This window comes from Rhinatrema bivittatum, chromosome 2 (genome assembly GCF_901001135.1).
Source record: "Rhinatrema bivittatum chromosome 2, aRhiBiv1.1, whole genome shotgun sequence".
NCBI lineage: Eukaryota > Metazoa > Chordata > Amphibia > Gymnophiona > Rhinatrematidae > Rhinatrema > Rhinatrema bivittatum.
The window spans coordinates 481322787-481340990 of NC_042616.1; the positions used below are offsets into that span (position 1 = coordinate 481322787).

The following is an 18204-nucleotide window of genomic DNA, read 5'->3' on the forward strand; positions in this document are numbered from 1 at the left end:
TCTGTTAACATCACCTAACTCTGGCACGCCGTAGCTCACGGACACCCGCCCCTCCCACCCTTGACCACGCAACAACAGATTAGGTAAACCAAGATAACTTTTATTAAGTGGATGAAACGGCCACAGCCAGCATTTAACATTATAACCTTATTACTTTATATTGCAGCAGCTTAAAACGCAATTGGCATTAGCTAAATGCCACGCCCTCACCGGTACCTTGCTTGTTCTTCCCACCCCAATGCTTTTTTGGAGACGGCAGCCCTCCATCCTTCCGCTCCGTGAAGGTGGTATACCATTGGCACCCCGCTCCGTGAATGCCAATCCCGCCTTCCGCTCCGTGAAGGGGGAACACCCGCCACTGGCATCCCGCTCCGTGAACGCCTCCGTGGCTACTGCCGCTCCGTGCAGTATTCTGCCGCCTCCTCCCACCCCTGGCCTTGCGGGCCGCGGTTATTGCTTATGCCAGGCCTTCATTGGGCCACCCCCAGACCGGCCATTATCTCGGTCTCCGCCATGCTGGCCTTGCGGGCCGCGGTTATTGCTTATGCCAGGCCTTCATTGGGCCACCCCCAGACCGGCCATTATCTCGGTCTTTGCCATGCTTAGTTATATCCATGCCCCCGCTTTCCCCCTATGCAAAGTCCTTGGTGCTGTGCTCCTCCCCTTCCCCCTCCCCCAACACCAAAAACTTCCCCTCTATGCAGTGATACATCCCCTTATGCTCCGGTGAGGGCACCCGCCAAAGTAGGAAACAGTAAAACCTTATTTGTTTCCTACCCCCACTAATTAATTAAAGCTGCTGTGGCCGTTTGCAGAGCGAGGATAAAGATATCTACCCCAACGTCTGATAAGTGGACCCCATCTGGCCTATACATGCCTTGACATGATGGTGAAATATCATCATGCTTGATGACATATCCCCCTATAGCTCTCAACCACGTCCCCACTTCTTTATTCAATTTGCGCCTGCTTTTGCGATGGATTTATGCGACCTCGCGTCCCTCCATACCAATCGGGGGATAATGTGGGACCATACCAATACCACGGCTGGCCATATAGCCTTAATTGCAGTCAAGTCCTTCTTGATCGTGATTATTAAGTCAATGTTTTTGACTGCGACCAAATCGTTACCGCCCAATTGACAGATGATATCAGGCTGTGGTAGTTGCCTGGCGTATTGGAGGATGCAAGGCATTAGTTGGACCCCTCATCCCTCGTTTGCCGAGCCAGAATAAGCTGGCCTTGCTACGAGGTATGCCCATCTGCTCGCTGGAGGTCTTTCTCTTGGTTCTAATGTGCGCCCAATAAATGTACGAGTGCCCCATATCACTTTCGCGCTCCCCGCTGGCGAGTCTATGATGGACAAAATAAAACGGTTATGTGCAACAGGACGGTAAATATATGCTTTTTATGTTTGTCAGTGAGACTGTTCATTGGGGTGTCTGGTTATTGGGTCGTATGTATGTTTTGAATTTACCGGATTTCCACCGCCCTAGCGCCTTAATTTGATCTTCGCTTAAACCGCTGCTGGCGAAGGATGCTGCGCCTATTCGGAATGAATGTGTGTGATAAGCTCCCGCGTCTTCCCCTATCTTTTCCAAGCCTTTGCGTAGCATACTGATAAACTGGTAACGCGATAGCGCGTTGCCATCTTTGTGTTTTAGAAAGGGCCCTCCCCCCCAGCGGGCGTACTTTGAGGTATTCTGTTGTAGCCCTTACGGGGCATATCACCCCCGTATGAGCAGGGTATAATGTAATCCAGCGACCTACTGCCCGTTGATCAGTTTTTGCTCGCCTGAGAAAGATCTGTACTGTCTCATTAAACAGCCTTATGTTTTCTATCAGGAGACCCCCATCCGATGCCCTGGTGGTCACCTTTGCCCTCGGGATAAGCTCGCTGTTTCTAAATGCACCAAAGAACATTAGTGAAAAAGCCACGGTCCATAGCTTTACCTCATAATTGTCCCAAACTAGGCTGGGGAGCTCCTTTACCAGTGCTTGTAGCAGCATTGGTGTGATAGGCTTTCTGGCGTCCCTTCTAACTGGTTCTTGTCTCCGCCAACCCTCTAATATCTTTTTTATGAGAAAGGAGTTGCTAATTGAGCCTATCCCCCATAGTTTGGAGACGAAAACAATAGCAGCTACATGTTGCCCTGCCTGTGCTCTTGATGCTCCCGAGTTCTTGAGGTAGAGCAAGAACTCTGTTACATTTCTCTCTGTCATTACATTTCTCTCTGTCATTGTCCCTTGAACTTGCGTGTTATTTGATTGGCAAAATTTTTGGAACAGGCTCCCGCCGCGTGCATATGCTCTCCCCGTACTCTGCCAGAGCCGATCTCAATATGGAGGCGATTCCGGGCACCCTAATTCCCAAATCCGCGGAGGGACGTGATAAGGGTGATGCTCTGCTTCCGGGGCCAGGAATCTGAAACGAGACCACTGACAACGAGACAATGCATCAGCGATGCCGTTAGCTTCCCCCGGAACGTACTTAGCCTTAAAGACCAGGTTAATGCGCAGGCAGAGCAGTACTAAATCCCGCAATAGCCTAATGACCCTAGGGGAGTGAGCGGTGAGAGAATTTTTCGCCTGTACAACCGCCATGTTGTCTGACCAAAAAACCACTCTTCTGTTGTGGAAACATGCTTTCCACATGTGTATTGTTGCAACGATGGGGAACAATTCGAGAAAAGTGATGTCTCTGAGTAAACCCATGGCTTCCCACTGTACTGGCCATCGTTCCGCGCACCATTTCCCAGCCAGATAGGCCCCGAATCCAGCGCTCCCCGCTGCGTCGGTGTAGAGCTGCAGCTCCCTATTGGTCATGATCGGGTCCCTCCAAACTGTCCGCCCATTATATTCCCCTAGGAATGTCTTCCATACTATGAGGTCCTCCCTGAGCTCCTTGGTGATTCTAATGAAATGATGGCTCCTGCGAATACCTGCTGTGGCTTGGGACAATCTTCTCATGAAGGGGCGACCCATGGGCATGATCTTGCAAGCGAAATTGAGGTGACCAATGAGTGACTGCATTTGTTTTAGCGTGATTGTTCGGTAGTAGATATGTTGGCCCGTAACGCTGCTATTTTTGCGGGCGGTAGGCGTGTGACCATTTGCAGAGTATCAATTTTGATACCGAGAAATGACAATTTTTGTGACGGTCCTTCTGATTTGTGCTTAGCTAGCGGAATGCCTAATTCGTCAGTTTTCCGGGTGAATGCTTCGAGGGCTTGCGCACAGGCCTGTGTGTCCCTATGGCCGGTAAACAGAAAATCATCCAAATAGTATATGATTTTCCCTTTCCCGATGTCCTGCTCTACAGCCCATTGCACAAATGTGCTAAACCTCTCAAAGTAGGCGCAAGATATAGAGCAGCCCATCGGGAGGCATTTATCGAAGTAATATTTACCTTGGAACTGAAACCCCAACAGATGGAAGCAGCTTGGATGTATTGGAAGCAAGCGGAAGGCTGATTCAATGTCGGCTTTTGCCAACCATGCCCCTTGCCCCCAATGCCTCACCATGTCTAATGCCTGGTCAAATGAGGCGTAGGCAACCGAGCATGCTTCGGGGTCCAAGTAATCATTCACTGACCCACCCTCTGGGAAGGATAAATGGTGAATCATTCGGAATTCCCCTGGCTCTTTTTTGTGAACCACCCCCAGAGGGGAAATCCTAAAATGAGGTAGAGGTTTGTCCTTGAATGGGCCTTCCAACCTACCCATGTCGCTTTCTTTTTTGATCTTTAGTGCAATGACCTCTTCATTATTCCTCGCAGATAAGAGATTCTTAGCCTCTGTGGCGGTTTCTGGCCCCATGAAAGGTATATGAAAACCTTGGGAAAACCCTTCGTATAGCCATCTGGCCTCCTTGGGCTGATAACCCTTTAAACAGACCTGCAAGCTATGTATCTTAATGGGGGTAGGTGCTCTAATGAATTTATTGTTGCTCTGTGTGGGGGATGGTTCCTCCCCTTGAGCATTTTGTTTGAGGGTGGCCTGCACCGCATCCCATGCAGGCGTGTCTGAATTTGCAGGCAGCAGCGAATCTGCAAAAACCAGAGTTGAACAGCCTACAGATGGGAGTCCCCCCACCCCTAAATCTAGTGGCTTGCCCCCACCTTTGCCCTTGACGAAAGGGCTGACCTTGCCGAAATGGAAATCTTCCCGTAAAAGTATGTTGGCGAGGAGTTAACCATGTACTCGGCTGGTATGCATTGCCAGCGAAGCCAGGGACAACCTCCTGCACCATACTCCAACCAAGCCGTACCGCCATACGTGCGATAAGCACCACAAATGACGTCCTGGTAAGCAATTAAGGAGCAACATTTTTCAGGAAATTTTTGACCTATGATGGATGACAGAATTCTGAATCCTGCTGACCAATTAGCTAGCGTTTTAGCGATGCAGGGTTTCTCCCTAGCTGAGAGTTTGCACGCTTCGTGGCATTTGGGATCGGAACCCTCCCCTTCTTTCCTGAGCAGCTCGAATATATCTACATATTCGCTGCGCCATATTTTCTCTTTTAACGCCTCTGACACATGCGCGGTTAGTGAGCCCACTGTACATGTGTATTGTGCAGCGTTATTGCCATTCGTGGCTGAGCTACCAGTGGTATTGTGCCCATTGGTCCCCAGCTGACCCACCGTTGTTCCAACCGCTGTAGCTGTGGTTGGTGTTCCAACAGCTGTAGCTGGGGCTGGGGTTGGTGTCACAAGTAAAATATCCCCCATGGGTCGTCCTGACTGCCCTGTTTCCTGTGTTGGGCTAGTGTTAGCATTACCCTGCCCATGCCAGTTATCGAAAATAGCTTTCATAGCAGCGAAATTGTCAGTAGGAGCGCTTTGTGGCCCCAGCCACACTTCGCTGCCATTCCTTGGTGGTGGGTAACTGGGCTGTGTTGGGGGTACCTGCACATTACCCTGGCCCCGGTTTAAATCAGGGTACTCACAGTTCTGTCCTTCTTGCGGTTGCCCGTGTTGTCCATGAGCTGTCTGTTGACATGCTGGTGGCTGGGTGTTGCCAGCTGAACTGTTGGAGCTGCCCGCTGCACCGTGCTGTGGACCGATGGGCACTGAGCCAGGGGATGGGCTAGTGGTATGCGTTAAGGCATCCAGCATTGCCTTCACCCTGTCCGTGCCATGGATAGCAGCCGCTGACCAGGTTTGGTCCATGAGCTGACGCAGCTGTCGTTCGGTAACATTGCCGAAGTTCTCTCGTGGCAGTGCTGCAGGGGTCGGTGCTGCAGGGGTCATGCCCCGTGGAGGGGGCTGCTCCGGCACATAGCAGCCCAAATGGCTGATGCTACGCGGTTGTCGTGTGCTTGCGGATTTCCTCTTCTTATTCCTCTGTGTCTTGGTCTTACGTTTTTCGACTTCTGGCGTTGCCGCAAAGTTTTCCTGCAATTTGCTTGGCTTCCGACGTGCTCGCTTGGCTAGAGCCTGAGCCTGGTCCGGCATAAGTGCGGACGGGGCAAAAGCCATAGCAAACTGAGTGGTAGCCATGCTGTGTAGACATATTAAATGGTTAGATCTCGCACAGTTTTGGGGGGGGGGCATATGAATAGGTAGCCAAATGTGGGTGTGCGCACACCTGCTAAGGGGGGGGTGGGGGAGGGTGCAAGGAGCCGGGGGGGGGGGGGGGCTGGGCGCACGTTTGGGGCCCGGCAAGTTTGGGGGGGCTGGACGGGAACAGGATGGGGGTGGGGGCAGCTGAGGAAGGTGGAGGGGGGGGCGAGGGGCGGCCGGACTCTGGGGGGAGGCGGGAGTGCCAGCGCATGGGGGGGGGGGGGGCCTGGGGAGTAAAAGGAAAGTAATAAAAAAAAAAAAAAAAAAAAAAAAAAAAAAAAAAAAAAATCCTGAAAGTCCATGTGCTGACCTCCAAAATGGCCGCTGCCATGTGCTAAACTCCCAAAATGGCCGCTGCCATGTGCTAAACTCCCAAAATGGCCGCTGCCATGTGCTGACCTCTGCTGGCAAGCCCTTCCCATGAGAACCACAATACCATGCTAAGATGTAATCCAACCTTTCATTAATAATTTAATTTACTTTGAATAGAGCTGCCTAGCGCAGCCTAAATCATATCTATCAAGCTGAGGGTCCTGTACCCCTTATAATTCAGTATAAACGTGCACATGGGACAGCTGTCCCTTTAAATGGTAACCGAATGCTAAATATCACCTTTAGGATTAATATAAAACCATCCTGTTAACCTGGCTGAGCACTCAAATGCCATACCGCTGTCCCACAGACATATCATCAGAATTCCCAACTACGGAATGCTGGCTACTTTTTAATTGTCAGATTACTTAGGTATAACAAAGCACATCCACAGGATGTTGAGGTAGCATGGTAGACATGAAGCCTGCCCACTTCCTAGCAATTTAGAGAGCGAGGGGTAAAGCAATACATAGAAAACATCGATTTTAAAGTAAAGTAAGCCTACAAGATCAGTGCTCTAACCACTGAGCTACCAAGCCTGCTACTGCCAGCCATGTGCTCTAACCACCTATGCATTCACCATGTGCAGACCCCTTCAATGGCGTTTCTAAGAGGCTACAAGTGAAAGATAACCAGGCCTGCACTCGCTGCCCTTTCAATAAATACAGCAACATGCGGAGCAAGCATTGTGCTGGAAGCCAGCCATGAATTCATAAAATATATATATATATAATAACAGGTAAAGTGTGGCCGAGAGCCCATGGCATTTCACTAAATATATATTAGTTAAAATATATATAACCAGCCATGTGCTAAGGCATTTCCTTAAATAAAATAACATTCCAGGCAGAAACAGCCATGCATTCAAAGCCTTTTCATTAAATAAAGTACTGGTAATGCAGAGCCAGTTCAATGCAAAAGGGGGGGGGGGGGGGGTGAGCATACCTTCCAGACCTTAGCAACACACAATTACCATTAATATTCTCAACATTTTGCCTATAAGCCACAAAATCTATGTACTTTACCCAATGATGTAATCAAAGAAATCGTTCCTGCTCCTTTAGCTGATCTGCTCCTCTTACAGCACGGCCGTGCTGGAGGCAAAGTGAAAGTAAAAGCAAAACTGTTGTAGCACAGCCGTGCTGAGGTCAGCCTGTTACAGCACAGCCGTGCTGAGATCAGCCTGTTGCTCTCGATTCCCGGCTGCAAATGTGCTCCCCTCACCCCGCCCTACCTCTAAGTACCTGAGCTCAGAGACGCCGCCTTCTTTGTCTCATTGGCTCATGCCCAGGTTTGAACTGGCCCCTAATCCTATTGTCCGCCCCTCTCCGCACCTAAGCTGTGCCCCCTCCCCCCTCCCTCTTACCTGCCGCACGTCTGCCCAGTTATACGGCCCATGCCTCAAGAGGCGGGCCTCCTATAACAGGATAACAAGCTTGAGATCCCCACATTATATTCCTTCACTCTAAAAAAAAAAAAAAAAAAAAAAAAGTCAAGGATAACAAGTTAATAGCAGTCCACAAACAAAAATCCACAGGCAGACCAAATATTTACCATCAGTTTCTCTTTTTAGCTACAGCACTTATTCTTATGATCACTGAATAAGATTCTTGAGGCAGGAGCCCTAGAGTTCTCTGCTCTTTCAAATCTCCATATGGAAACCTTAGGACTCACAGGTATCTTTTAGTAACCTGAGGCATAGTAATCAGGCATAGGAGGGAGCTCCAAGTCAAGAACCGTTCCCAAGCTCTCTGCTTCTTTCCCTCTGTATGAGAAGATAGATGACTTGCCTCCTCCTTCTTCCTCAACCAGCAAGGCAATCCCTCCTGTTCTCTTGGGGAGTGTTCAGCCACCTACTGACAGAACCCAGTTACAGACATCACTGGACCACCAGGGACTTTAGGCAAGTTTGTTTTGTTGTTTTTTGTTTTTTTTTGGGGGTGGGGGGATTGTAAATAACTAAATTTGAAGGATCGGGACAGCAAAAAAAATAACCGGTCAGAACCGCGGGAAACAAAATCGGAAACGATTGCTGGTACGATGCACATCTCTAGGGGATAGTGCAGAGTTGCTTACCTGTAACAGGTGTTTTCCAAGGACAGCAGGATGTTAGTCCTCTGACATCATCAGATGGAGCCCTAACATGGCAAACTTATGCCAAAGTTTCTAGAACCTTGACTTGCCACACTGGGCATGCCTAGCCTGCGCTATACCAAATGTCCACATGGGGTCCCTCTTCAGTCTTATAAAAACAAAAATATAAGAAACCTAACTCCGCGGGGTGGAAGGCGGGTTTTGTGAGGACTAACATCCTGCTGTCCTCAGAGAACACCTGTTACAGGTAAGCAACTCTGCTTTCTCTGAGGACAAGCAGGATGGTAGTCCTCACATGAGTGAATCCTAGCTACAGGCTGCTTTCCAACATAAAAAGGGGACCAACAGACACCCAACCAGGTGCCAACAGGCACAACCTTGGTACTGTTGGTAACAGAGGAGGGAGTCAACCTGAAACCAAACAATGGGCCCTAGGCAGGGACAGATGGGTTCTACACCTCAAAACAGTTTCTTACTATTGTGTCGGCCATCCCTATCCAGACAACAGTGAGAAAGAAATTCAAATGTGAACTAAAAATATGGTTATTTAAAAATGCCTATAACCTAACTTCAAATTATCTGAACACAGAATAAGCACCTACAAGGACTAATTCATTAAGAACCTATCAACTGAACTAAATACCCCATCACATCTCAACATCCAAATAAATAAAATTGAAACATATTTTATAAACCACCAACCTTATATCCCGGTACCATGAGTTAAAAAGTACTAGAACATTCCTGTAGATCTATATCACCCCTGATTACATTAGTCTATGTATTTGTCAATCTATTATATTAATGTCATGTTGTAAATTGTTGCAATATTAAATTTGTAACAACGATATACAAAATGGCTAAATAAACGTGTGGAGAGAATTCCACATCGCAGCCTTGCAGATCTCCACGGGAACTGCTCGCATGTGGGCCACAGTCGCTGCCACGGCTCAGACAGAATGAGCCTTGACATGGCTCCCAAGATGCAGTCCCGCCTGGACGTTACACAAGATGCAATTTGCTAGCCAATTTGATAGCGTCTGTTTGGCAACGGCAATACCCAACCTATTCCTATCAAAAGAAATGAAAAGTTGGATGGACTGTCTATGGGCTTCTGTCCGTTCCAGACAGAAGTCTAAGGCTTGCTTGCAGTCCAAACCGTGTAGGGCTTCTTCGCCTTGATGCGAATGGGGCCTGGGAACAAATGCTGGCAGGACAATGACTTTGTTAAGATAGAGGTCCATCACAACCTTAGGCAAGAACTTAGGGTACATATGCAAGACCTCCCTTTCATGATAAAACTTAGTGTATGGTAGATAAGTCACTAAGGCCTGGAGCTTGCTGACCTTGTCCGCAGAGGTGACCGCCACCAAAAATATGACCTTCCAGGTCAGGTACTTCAGGTCACAGGTGTGTAGTAGCTCAAAAGGAGCTTTCATCAGCTAAACTAACACCATGTTGAGGTCCCAAGACTCAGCGGGAGGCCTTAGGGAAGGCTTCAATTGAAGCAGGCCCTGCATAAATCGTACAACTAGAGGCTGTACAGAGATGGGTATACCAACGACACCATGGTGGTATGTGCCAATTGCACTGAAATGGACTGTAACGGAGTTGGTTTTTAAGCCAGCTTCCGATAGGCATAGAAGGTAATCAAGCAGTTGTTGTGGGGGGTAGAGAACGGATCTATCACCTTCTGCTCACACCACATGGAAAACCTTTCACTTCAGTCCACAGGACTTTCTAGTTGAAGGATTTCTAGAAGCCACCAGGACCAGATACACATCCTCTGAGAGACAAAGCGGTTGCAGGATTAATCTCTCACCGACAGGGCCTGGAGATTGGAATGTTGCAACCTGCCTTGATCTTGCATAATGAGATCTGGGAAAGTCCCCAGACTGATCAGACTCTGCACTGACAACTCCCAGGGGAATAGAAACCAGATCTGTCTTGGCCAATAAGAGCTATTAGAATCATAGTCTCCCCCCTTGTCCTCACGAAACTTCAAGAGAGACTTCACCACTAAGGGAATCAGAGGATACCCATACAGAAGGCCCTTGCCCCAATGACAGGCAAATGCATCCGAGGTTGGTTAGCCATCAGACTTGTACAAAAAGCAGAACAGAGGCACCTTTTTGTTGCAAAGAGACATGAAACGATCCACGTCTGGGCTCCCTCAGAAGTGGAATATCCGATTTGCAACCCCCTGGTCCAGGGACCACTCGTGGAGTCTGAAGGCACGACTCAGTCTGTCCAGCTACCACTTTGCCACTCCAGCCAGATAAATGGCCCTGAGGACCATCCCATGGGACAGGGCCCATGACCAGATCTGGACCACTTCCTGACACAGGAGGTACGATCCCATGCCTCCCTGCTTGCTAACATACCACATTGCCACCTGGTTGTCCGTTTGCATCAGGACAACTTTGTTGTACAGCCAATCTCTGAAAGCCCATAGTGCGAACCTAATCACCCAAACCTCCAGGAAGTTGATTTGACAAGAGTGTTCCTGAGCAGACCAGACACTCTGGGTGCTGAGCCCATCTACATGATCTCCTGAGCCCAGGGTGGACACATCTATGGTTAGGACAATTTGGGTAGGAGGACTCTAAAAAGAGATCCCCCATTCCAGATTTGAAATTACCTGCCACCAGGATAAAGAATCCCGAAGGGGTGAGGTGACTCGGATGCAACCCTGGAGGTTCTGCGTGGCCTGGCTCCACTTTGACCTCAGGGTCCATTGGGCTCTGTGCATGTGTAATCGTGCCAAGGGAGTGACATGGATGGTTGCAGCCATATTGCCCAACAGCCTCAATTTGTGCCAGGCTGACACCTACTGGCTCTGCAGAATCTCTGCTGAGATGGTCCTCAAATTGTCAGCCTGTTGATGAGGCAGGAAGACCATAGCTTGAGCCATGTCTAACAGGGCTCCTATAAAGTCCAACTGAATTGATGGGTTGAAATGGGACTTTGGGAAGTTGATGATGAGCCCTAGTTTTACGGGCTCAGACCGTGCACACTGGTATTCTGCCCAGGGGCTCTGACCTGGGTGGGGGGGGGGGGGGGGTAATCTCAATGAGGTCTTCACTGAGGGCTACCTGAGGGGCTTATCCCATATAAACACATACAATTACTGGGATTAAACCTGGGGGTTTGAATCCAGGAGATTATTCTCAACACAAAGCACCACACACAAACTGATTCAGTATATCACGGTTCCAGGTATTTAGGAAAGTGAGTTTATTTGAGCAATAGGAGGATAGAACAAAATAAAATCAGATTACACAGAAGTAATAGTAGATAACAATTACTACATAGATATAAAAAGCTTACATGTTTCCAAAGGATCAGCCTGCACCATCACATCCAGAGCTCTCTCTCTCTGCTAAATTTCCTTATACACTAAAAATGTTTGTGAAAGCACTGATGTTCCTTCCCTCTGATTTCTTATCGAATTTCAGGCACGCTTTGTGGCTTCACTCTCTCTCAGGCTTTAGTATAAGTTAACAACAACAGCTTTCTCATCTAGATGTCCTGCGAGTACGGGCTCATATAGAGCTGACAGGAAGCTATGCGGGCAATGAGCATGGCTCCCTGAAATACCATTTTCCCCAAGAATGTCCATCGTTCTGTGATCCCTCCCTGGGGGTGCTGAGGAATGGGTCAGAGAACGCTTGGCTCTCTTGAGAACGGATTCGACCACCACCAATTGATGAGGCAGCTGACACTTTTCGAATCCAGCAGCCTTCTAGACGAGGTAAACCCCCATCTTCCTTCTTATTAAACGGGAGGCACTGTGAGGGGGTGTCCCATATCCTCAGCAGCAACTCTAAGGATATTGTGCATCAGGACCACCACATTCTCTTAAGAGGCAACACGAACTGGAGGATCTCAAGCATTTTGTGCCTGACATCCTCCTCTGTCAGTAACTGAAATGGGATGGCTTCCGTCATCACTCTCTCAAACCCTGTGAAGGCCAAGTCCTCAGGCAGAGACTTATTTCACTCTTCTGGAGGAGAAGGCTCTTAGGAGAGACCCTCAGAGCCAGGACTCGTGGTGTCATCCCCCAGGAGTCAAAAGGATCCTCATTCTCACTGTAAGCCACAGGGGATGGGGTCCTAGACACTCAGCCTTCGTCCACAATGGCATATATTTTTAGGTTTCATTTTATTTATAAAATCCATTTTAGCATCGTTTGTTTATCCTCTTTGTATTACTTTTACATTTTGCTGCCACCACATCTCTCTGACAGAGGAGGAATAGCCTAGTGGTTAGAGCAGTGGACTATGAACCAGGAGACCAGGGTTCGAGTCCAACTGCATCTCCTTGTGACCTTGGGCAAGTCACTTTGCCCTCCATTGCCTCAGGTACAAAAACTTAGATTGTAAGCTCTCTGGGGATAGAGAAATACCTACAGTACCTGAATATAAACTGGTGTGATATCTCAATTGAGATCGAATGTCAGTATATAAATAAATCTTGTTGGTTGGCTTTTAGCCTCTCCTTTTTGCTGCTTTTGCTGAGACTGGCACTAATTATCACCATTGTTGGTAAACTATGATGGTGGTTCAAATGATGTGAATGCGTCCTCTAGGAACTGGACCTGAGACCATCAACTTGTTCAACCCAGGCTTCCATTTTAAGTCAACTGACCTGACTTGGATTGCTAAAAGTGACCTAGAGGTGAAAGGCTTTGGGACAATTCCTTTGAACAAGTCAGTTCCTGTGGCTGCGACCAGGCCTATTACTAAGAGCTACCGTGAAGGTAACTTTGCAGAGTCAGCCTAATTGCAATGTACACACGCACTTTGCTATGCATACACCTTGCAGCCAAAATTTCCAAAAGGGAAACTATACAGGCAGTTCCCCTTTACAAACTGTTGCAACTATGCACATATAAATGGTGTACATATGCACGTATAAATGATGCATATGTTTTGCACTGGACCAAGGACAAAAAAGCATGTGCACAACTGAAAACCGGGGCAGCACAACGCCTTTTTGGTTGGGCCGGGGGCCAAGCCAACCAAATTCCACCAACTCCTTCCCCTCTGTCCCCATAACCCCCTCCCCCCCCTACTGGTCTCTCTCGCACTCTCCCTTGCCCCCACAACCCCCCTTCCCCAGTCCCACCCTCATCTCTCAGTCTTTCTTCCTTTTCCCCCTCCACAGCCTGATCAGGAGGAGGAGAACAGTGATGCCTTAGGCCTTAGGCTATGCCTTAGGCTTAGGCTATGCTCTTATCCTCTACTGTCTGGCTTGACAGTTGCTTTGAATCGTGCAGCTGTACAGAGAGTCTCGTGTGGTTCAAAGAAGCAGTCAAGCCCAGAGCTGCATACGTGGAGGATCTTGCCACCAAACAGCTGCTGCCTGCCCAACCTGGCCCTGGTTCTTCTATAGTGATTTTGTGGGAAGAGCCAGATTTTGGTGGGGGTCATGGCCATTGTGGCCCACCCCATACCAATACCTATGACTGAAAATATCAATGTACATGAACTGTTCCCTTCCCTGATCTAAATACACTTCTAGGAATGCTTCTTTTTAACCCAGATTCCATGCTGCTTATCCCAGGGTCAAGCAGTGGATTTCCCCAAGTCCACCTTAATAATGGTTTATGGATTTTTCTTCCAGGAACTTGTCCAGACCATTTTTTAAGCCCAGCCACACTAACAGCTTTTACACATTCTCCAGCAAGGAATACCAGAGTTTAATTATGTATTGAGTAAAAAAAATATTTTCTCCTATTTATCTTAAATGTATCATCTAGTAACTTCATTGAATGTCCCCTAGTCTTTGTACTTTTTGAAAGAGTAAATAACCAATTCGTGTTTACCAGTTCACTCATTTTATAGACCTCTATCATATCTCTTTAGAAGTCTCTTCTTCAAACTGAAGAGCACTAACCTCTTTAGCCTTTCCTCATAGGGGAATCGTTACATTCCCTTTCTAATTCTGCTATGTCTTTTTTGAGATGCGGTGACCAGAACTGCATACAATACTCAAGGTGTCGTTGTACCAAGGAGCAATTCAGAGGCATCATGATATTCTCTGTTTTATTCTCCATTCCTTTCCTAATAATTTCTAGCATTCTATTGGCTTTCTTGGCCGCTGCCACACATTAAGTAGAGGATTTCAACAAATCCGCCATGATGCCTAAAATCTTTTCTTGGATGGTGACTCCCAATATGGAGCATTGTATTATGTACTGTAATTTGGTTAGCTATTCCCTATATGCATCACTTTGCACTTGTCCACATTAAATGTCATCTGCCATCTGGATGCCAGTTTCCAGATGGCAGTTTGACCATTTTAGCCCTACTCTCCGCTTTCTATCTTTTAATCAGTTTTCAGAACATGCCTCCTATCTCATGACATTTCAATTTCCTAAAATTCTCTCATGATGACCTTTGTCAAATGCTTTCTGAAAATCCATATACACTATATCTATTGGCTCACCTTTATGCATGTTTATTCTCACTTTCCAAAAATTAGCAAGGCAAGATTTCCCTTAGCTAACTCCATACTGACTTCGTCCCATTAAACTATGTCTATCTATATATTCAGTAATTTTGTTCTTTAGAATAGTTTCAACCATTTTTCCTGGCACTGACATCAGGCTCACCAGTCTGTAGTTTCCTGGATCACCCCTGCAACTTTTTAAAAAACTGGCGTTACATTGAAGATTGGTGTGTGGCCAGGTACTATAGCATATTTTAATGATAGTTTACAGACTACCAACAGTAGGTCTGCAATTTCATTTTTCAGTTCTTTCAGCATTCTGGGATGTATATCATCTGATCCAGGTGAATTGCTACTTTTTAAAATTTATCAATTTATCCTAGTTTTTATTTATTTAGGCATTTTTGTATACCAAACATATTGTATACACTTCACGTCGGTTTACATCAGATTTTGGGACAGTCATTGGTGCTTTGTCCCAAAAAGAAAAACATTACAATAAATAATTAATTAAACCCTATATATCTTCCAGGTTAACAGAGATTTGTTTCAGTTCCTCTAAATCATCACCTTTAAATATCACTTCTGGCATGGGTATCTGCCTTACATAGTTCTCAGTAAGGCCCAAAGCAAAGAATTCATTTAATCTTTCTACTATGGCCTTGTCCTCCCTTAGAGCCCCTTTTATCCCTTGATCATCTAATGGTCCAACTGACTCCCTCGCATTATTATTATTATTTAAGGCTTTTTTATACCGGCATTCATGATAAAATCACATCATGCTGGTTTACATAAAACAAGGGGAGTGATAACTTTGAACGATAAACAGGTGTAGAGAGGCAGAAAAGTAAGTTACAATAAAACAAGGGAAAATGGAACTAGGAGAAGAAGAACAGTAGAAGCAATAATTTAGGCAGTAACAATGAGAGGAATTATTTACATGCATGCTTTTTGTTTCAAATGTAACTGATAAACTTTGTCTGTTTTTTACCACTAGAATTATTTTATATAAAAAAAAAAAAAATCTGCAAAATTTAGATATACTGGGAGGAGCAGAGTAAGTACTATCAGTATCTATCAGGAGAACAAAAACTGGCTATTGTCAAACAAGGAGGAGACCTAGGAGTAATCATATTGGATGTCTTGAAGGTTGCCAATTAGTGTAACAAAGCGGCATGGAAAGTTAACAGTGTGCTCGTATATACAAGGAGAGTATTATCAGCAGGAAAAAAAGAAGGTAATATTGCCCACGTATAACTCACTAGTGAGACTATCTAAAATACCACATTTAGTTCACAGCTTCACTGAAAGGATGGAAACACTGCAGAGAAGGACTACAAAAATGGTACTAGGCCTGTAACACAATTTTACACAAAGAGGCTAAAAAGGAACCCCAAACATATTCATTACAAAAAAAAAAAAAAAAGAGAGAACGAGGAAGTGGGAGATCCGATTAAATATTCAAATGTTTGTTTTTGTCAGTTTCAATAAAGTATGAAGAAGAGAAAATGAGACGGAAAAACCAAAGTATCATGCTATCATAAGTTCTTGTATAGCTGATGAAATACATAACTAATATTTTCTATATTGTTTTTAAATAACCATATTATGATATTATCAGCTTGTGGGAACGAGTGGCAATTCCCACAGGCCTGGAAATATGAACTAGTCAAACTCCAGCCTTTCTTAAAACATAGTCTTTATTGCTTCAATTATATACACAACAGTAGATTGCCTTTACCTTCAGACAGTGTACGCTCTCTATTCAGTTTGTACTGCTTTGTCTCAGCTCAGTGTTTGGATAGCTTTACGTTACAGGAGCTGCCTTCCTCCTGGAGACATGGGCCTGGTCTGGTTATCCCCACCTGGATCCCAGCTCTTATTCCCCTGTTTCTGGTTACACCCTCTGAGCCCCACTTGTTCTGCAGGATCCTGCCCATAGAGCATACACTCCTTAGTGGATTTAAGGTGGACCAGGCATCTAACCTGGTCCTGCATAGGTAAGTAGGTGAACCCTAAGGACATTGCTTCACACAGCTATACAACAATCAGTTCTATTTATGTGGCACCACTGAAACTGGGTATAGTGTCAGTGATACCACTTTATTATAAGCTTGTAAAAGAGAAAAAAAAAAAGGACGACAACTACATTTGAATAAGCAGCAAGAGCGATATTTTAGAGGGAGAAAATGTTATTATGAACCGTACCAGTGATGTCATTTCTGGTTGTTGTTGCCTTGAACTGCATAGCATACAGATCAGATACGGTGACGCTGCAACCCTGCTTGCTCAAAATGTCCACTGCAGTGTTCTTCAGAGACCCATTCATTGATTTGGGCTCTTGATGTGCATAGATGATGAGTACCTTCTTTCCTAGGATTGATTAAAAAAAATAAACTCACTTTCTGAACACAGTAATATCCAATTAATAATGGGAAATAGGTATGAGAACCCGTGGTCAATCTCACTGAAGACTGACAAGATAAACTGCAATAGTCAATAGGCATGTCTGTTTGTGATCCTTAAATGGGTGGCACTATAGAATTGACCTCTGTCATAGAGTGTCTATTATAGCGACTAATAACCAGACTAGCTGCATTGATGCAAACTCTGGGGGTAACTTTGCTCTGCTTTGATTATTGCCTCTGGACAAACATAGCTGCAGATCTTTGGGCCTGCCTTCTGTATAATTGCTTTTTTTTCCCCCCAACCAAAACGAGGGGTGTTATTGCCTCCTCCAGCCCAACCCTACACACAGGAATGCCTCCAAATGAGTGTGGGTAAAAATTCTATGTGCTATTGAACAATGTGCATGTTATTCCCATAGAACATGGGCAATTTTCAAAAAGCCTATTTCTGGGAGGGAAGACGCTATTTTACCTGCAGACTTAAACTTTTTCCTAAAGTCCTATTGCCACTCAGTGCATTTCAACAGACCAAAGCTCTTCTTGTAAATGAAAGACACCAAAGTTATAGTCAATGAAGCTCATCCTTTAATGAAAAACGACTGTACAGTGGTGAGGGTGGTGATATGAATTACTGCATTACTTTAAAGAGATCATTCACCCTCCTATTTTTTAAATTTACTATTGCCCCCTCAGTTGCCCACTACCCAAATGTTTTGCTTAGATGATTTCAGATTGTCTTGCTGGCCAAGAGCTGAAGGAGATGTTTCCTCCAAGGCTATCTCCACAGAGCAACTCTTGTGTCAGCAGGGGTCAACCATTATGGCAGTCGCCACCCAGGGCTCAAGAATATCACCTCCATGTCGGCACTCGAGCCCTGCCAGTTCCATAGCACAGGGAACTTGAAACGCAGAGCTACAGGTCAGAGTCATGAGACCAGCCTAGATAGGATTTTTTTTTTTCACCTAGTTTGTGGCCTGTGATTGAATCCCTTGAGCTACAACCCCTTCCCCTGGTATATTATACTTATATTTAATGTTTTTTGTTTTTTTTTTTAACACCCTTAATATTTCTTTGGAACATATCATATGCCTGAATTATAGATTGTTCTTTCACATCATAGGGTACAAACCACTCCCTGAGGGTTTGATAAAACTGATCTTTTTCTATAAAGCATAATTCTAGCATATTTTAGTTTCTCAAACATTCAAATAAAAACATAAAAAATGGTAATCAGCAGAGCAGCAGAAGCCGTGCCTTTGTCTGTCTTCTACCATATCCCCAGAGGTGGACCAAGGCTTTCCTGAGCCT

At 45.8% G+C, this 18204-nt stretch overlaps 2 protein-coding genes across 9 annotated transcripts in view; both read right to left on the reverse strand.

The window, feature by feature from the left end:
• The window catches only part of NQO2 (N-ribosyldihydronicotinamide:quinone reductase 2), a 167059-nt gene that overhangs the window by 54051 nt on the left and 94804 nt on the right, over positions 1–18204 (reverse strand). For 6 of the 8 annotated variants that reach the window (XM_029590520.1, XM_029590521.1, XM_029590518.1 and 3 more), the window contains one exon: positions 16697–16861. In XM_029590520.1, the coding sequence (XP_029446380.1) occupies positions 16697–16861 (165 nt within the window). Of the gene's footprint in view, positions 1–3428; positions 5505–6963; positions 7058–16696; positions 16862–18204 lie in introns of those variants that run through there. The other 2 variants (XM_029590515.1, XM_029590523.1) reach the window with 2 other exon arrangements.
• LOC115085012 lies at positions 1682–3404 on the reverse strand. Its single transcript, XM_029590524.1, has 2 exons — positions 3137–3404; positions 1682–3017 (listed from the first exon to the last, which is right to left on the reverse strand). Exons 1-2 carry the CDS (start codon positions 3378–3380, stop codon positions 2338–2340), a joined length of 924 nt encoding a protein of 307 aa, XP_029446384.1. The 5' UTR covers positions 3381–3404; the 3' UTR covers positions 1682–2337.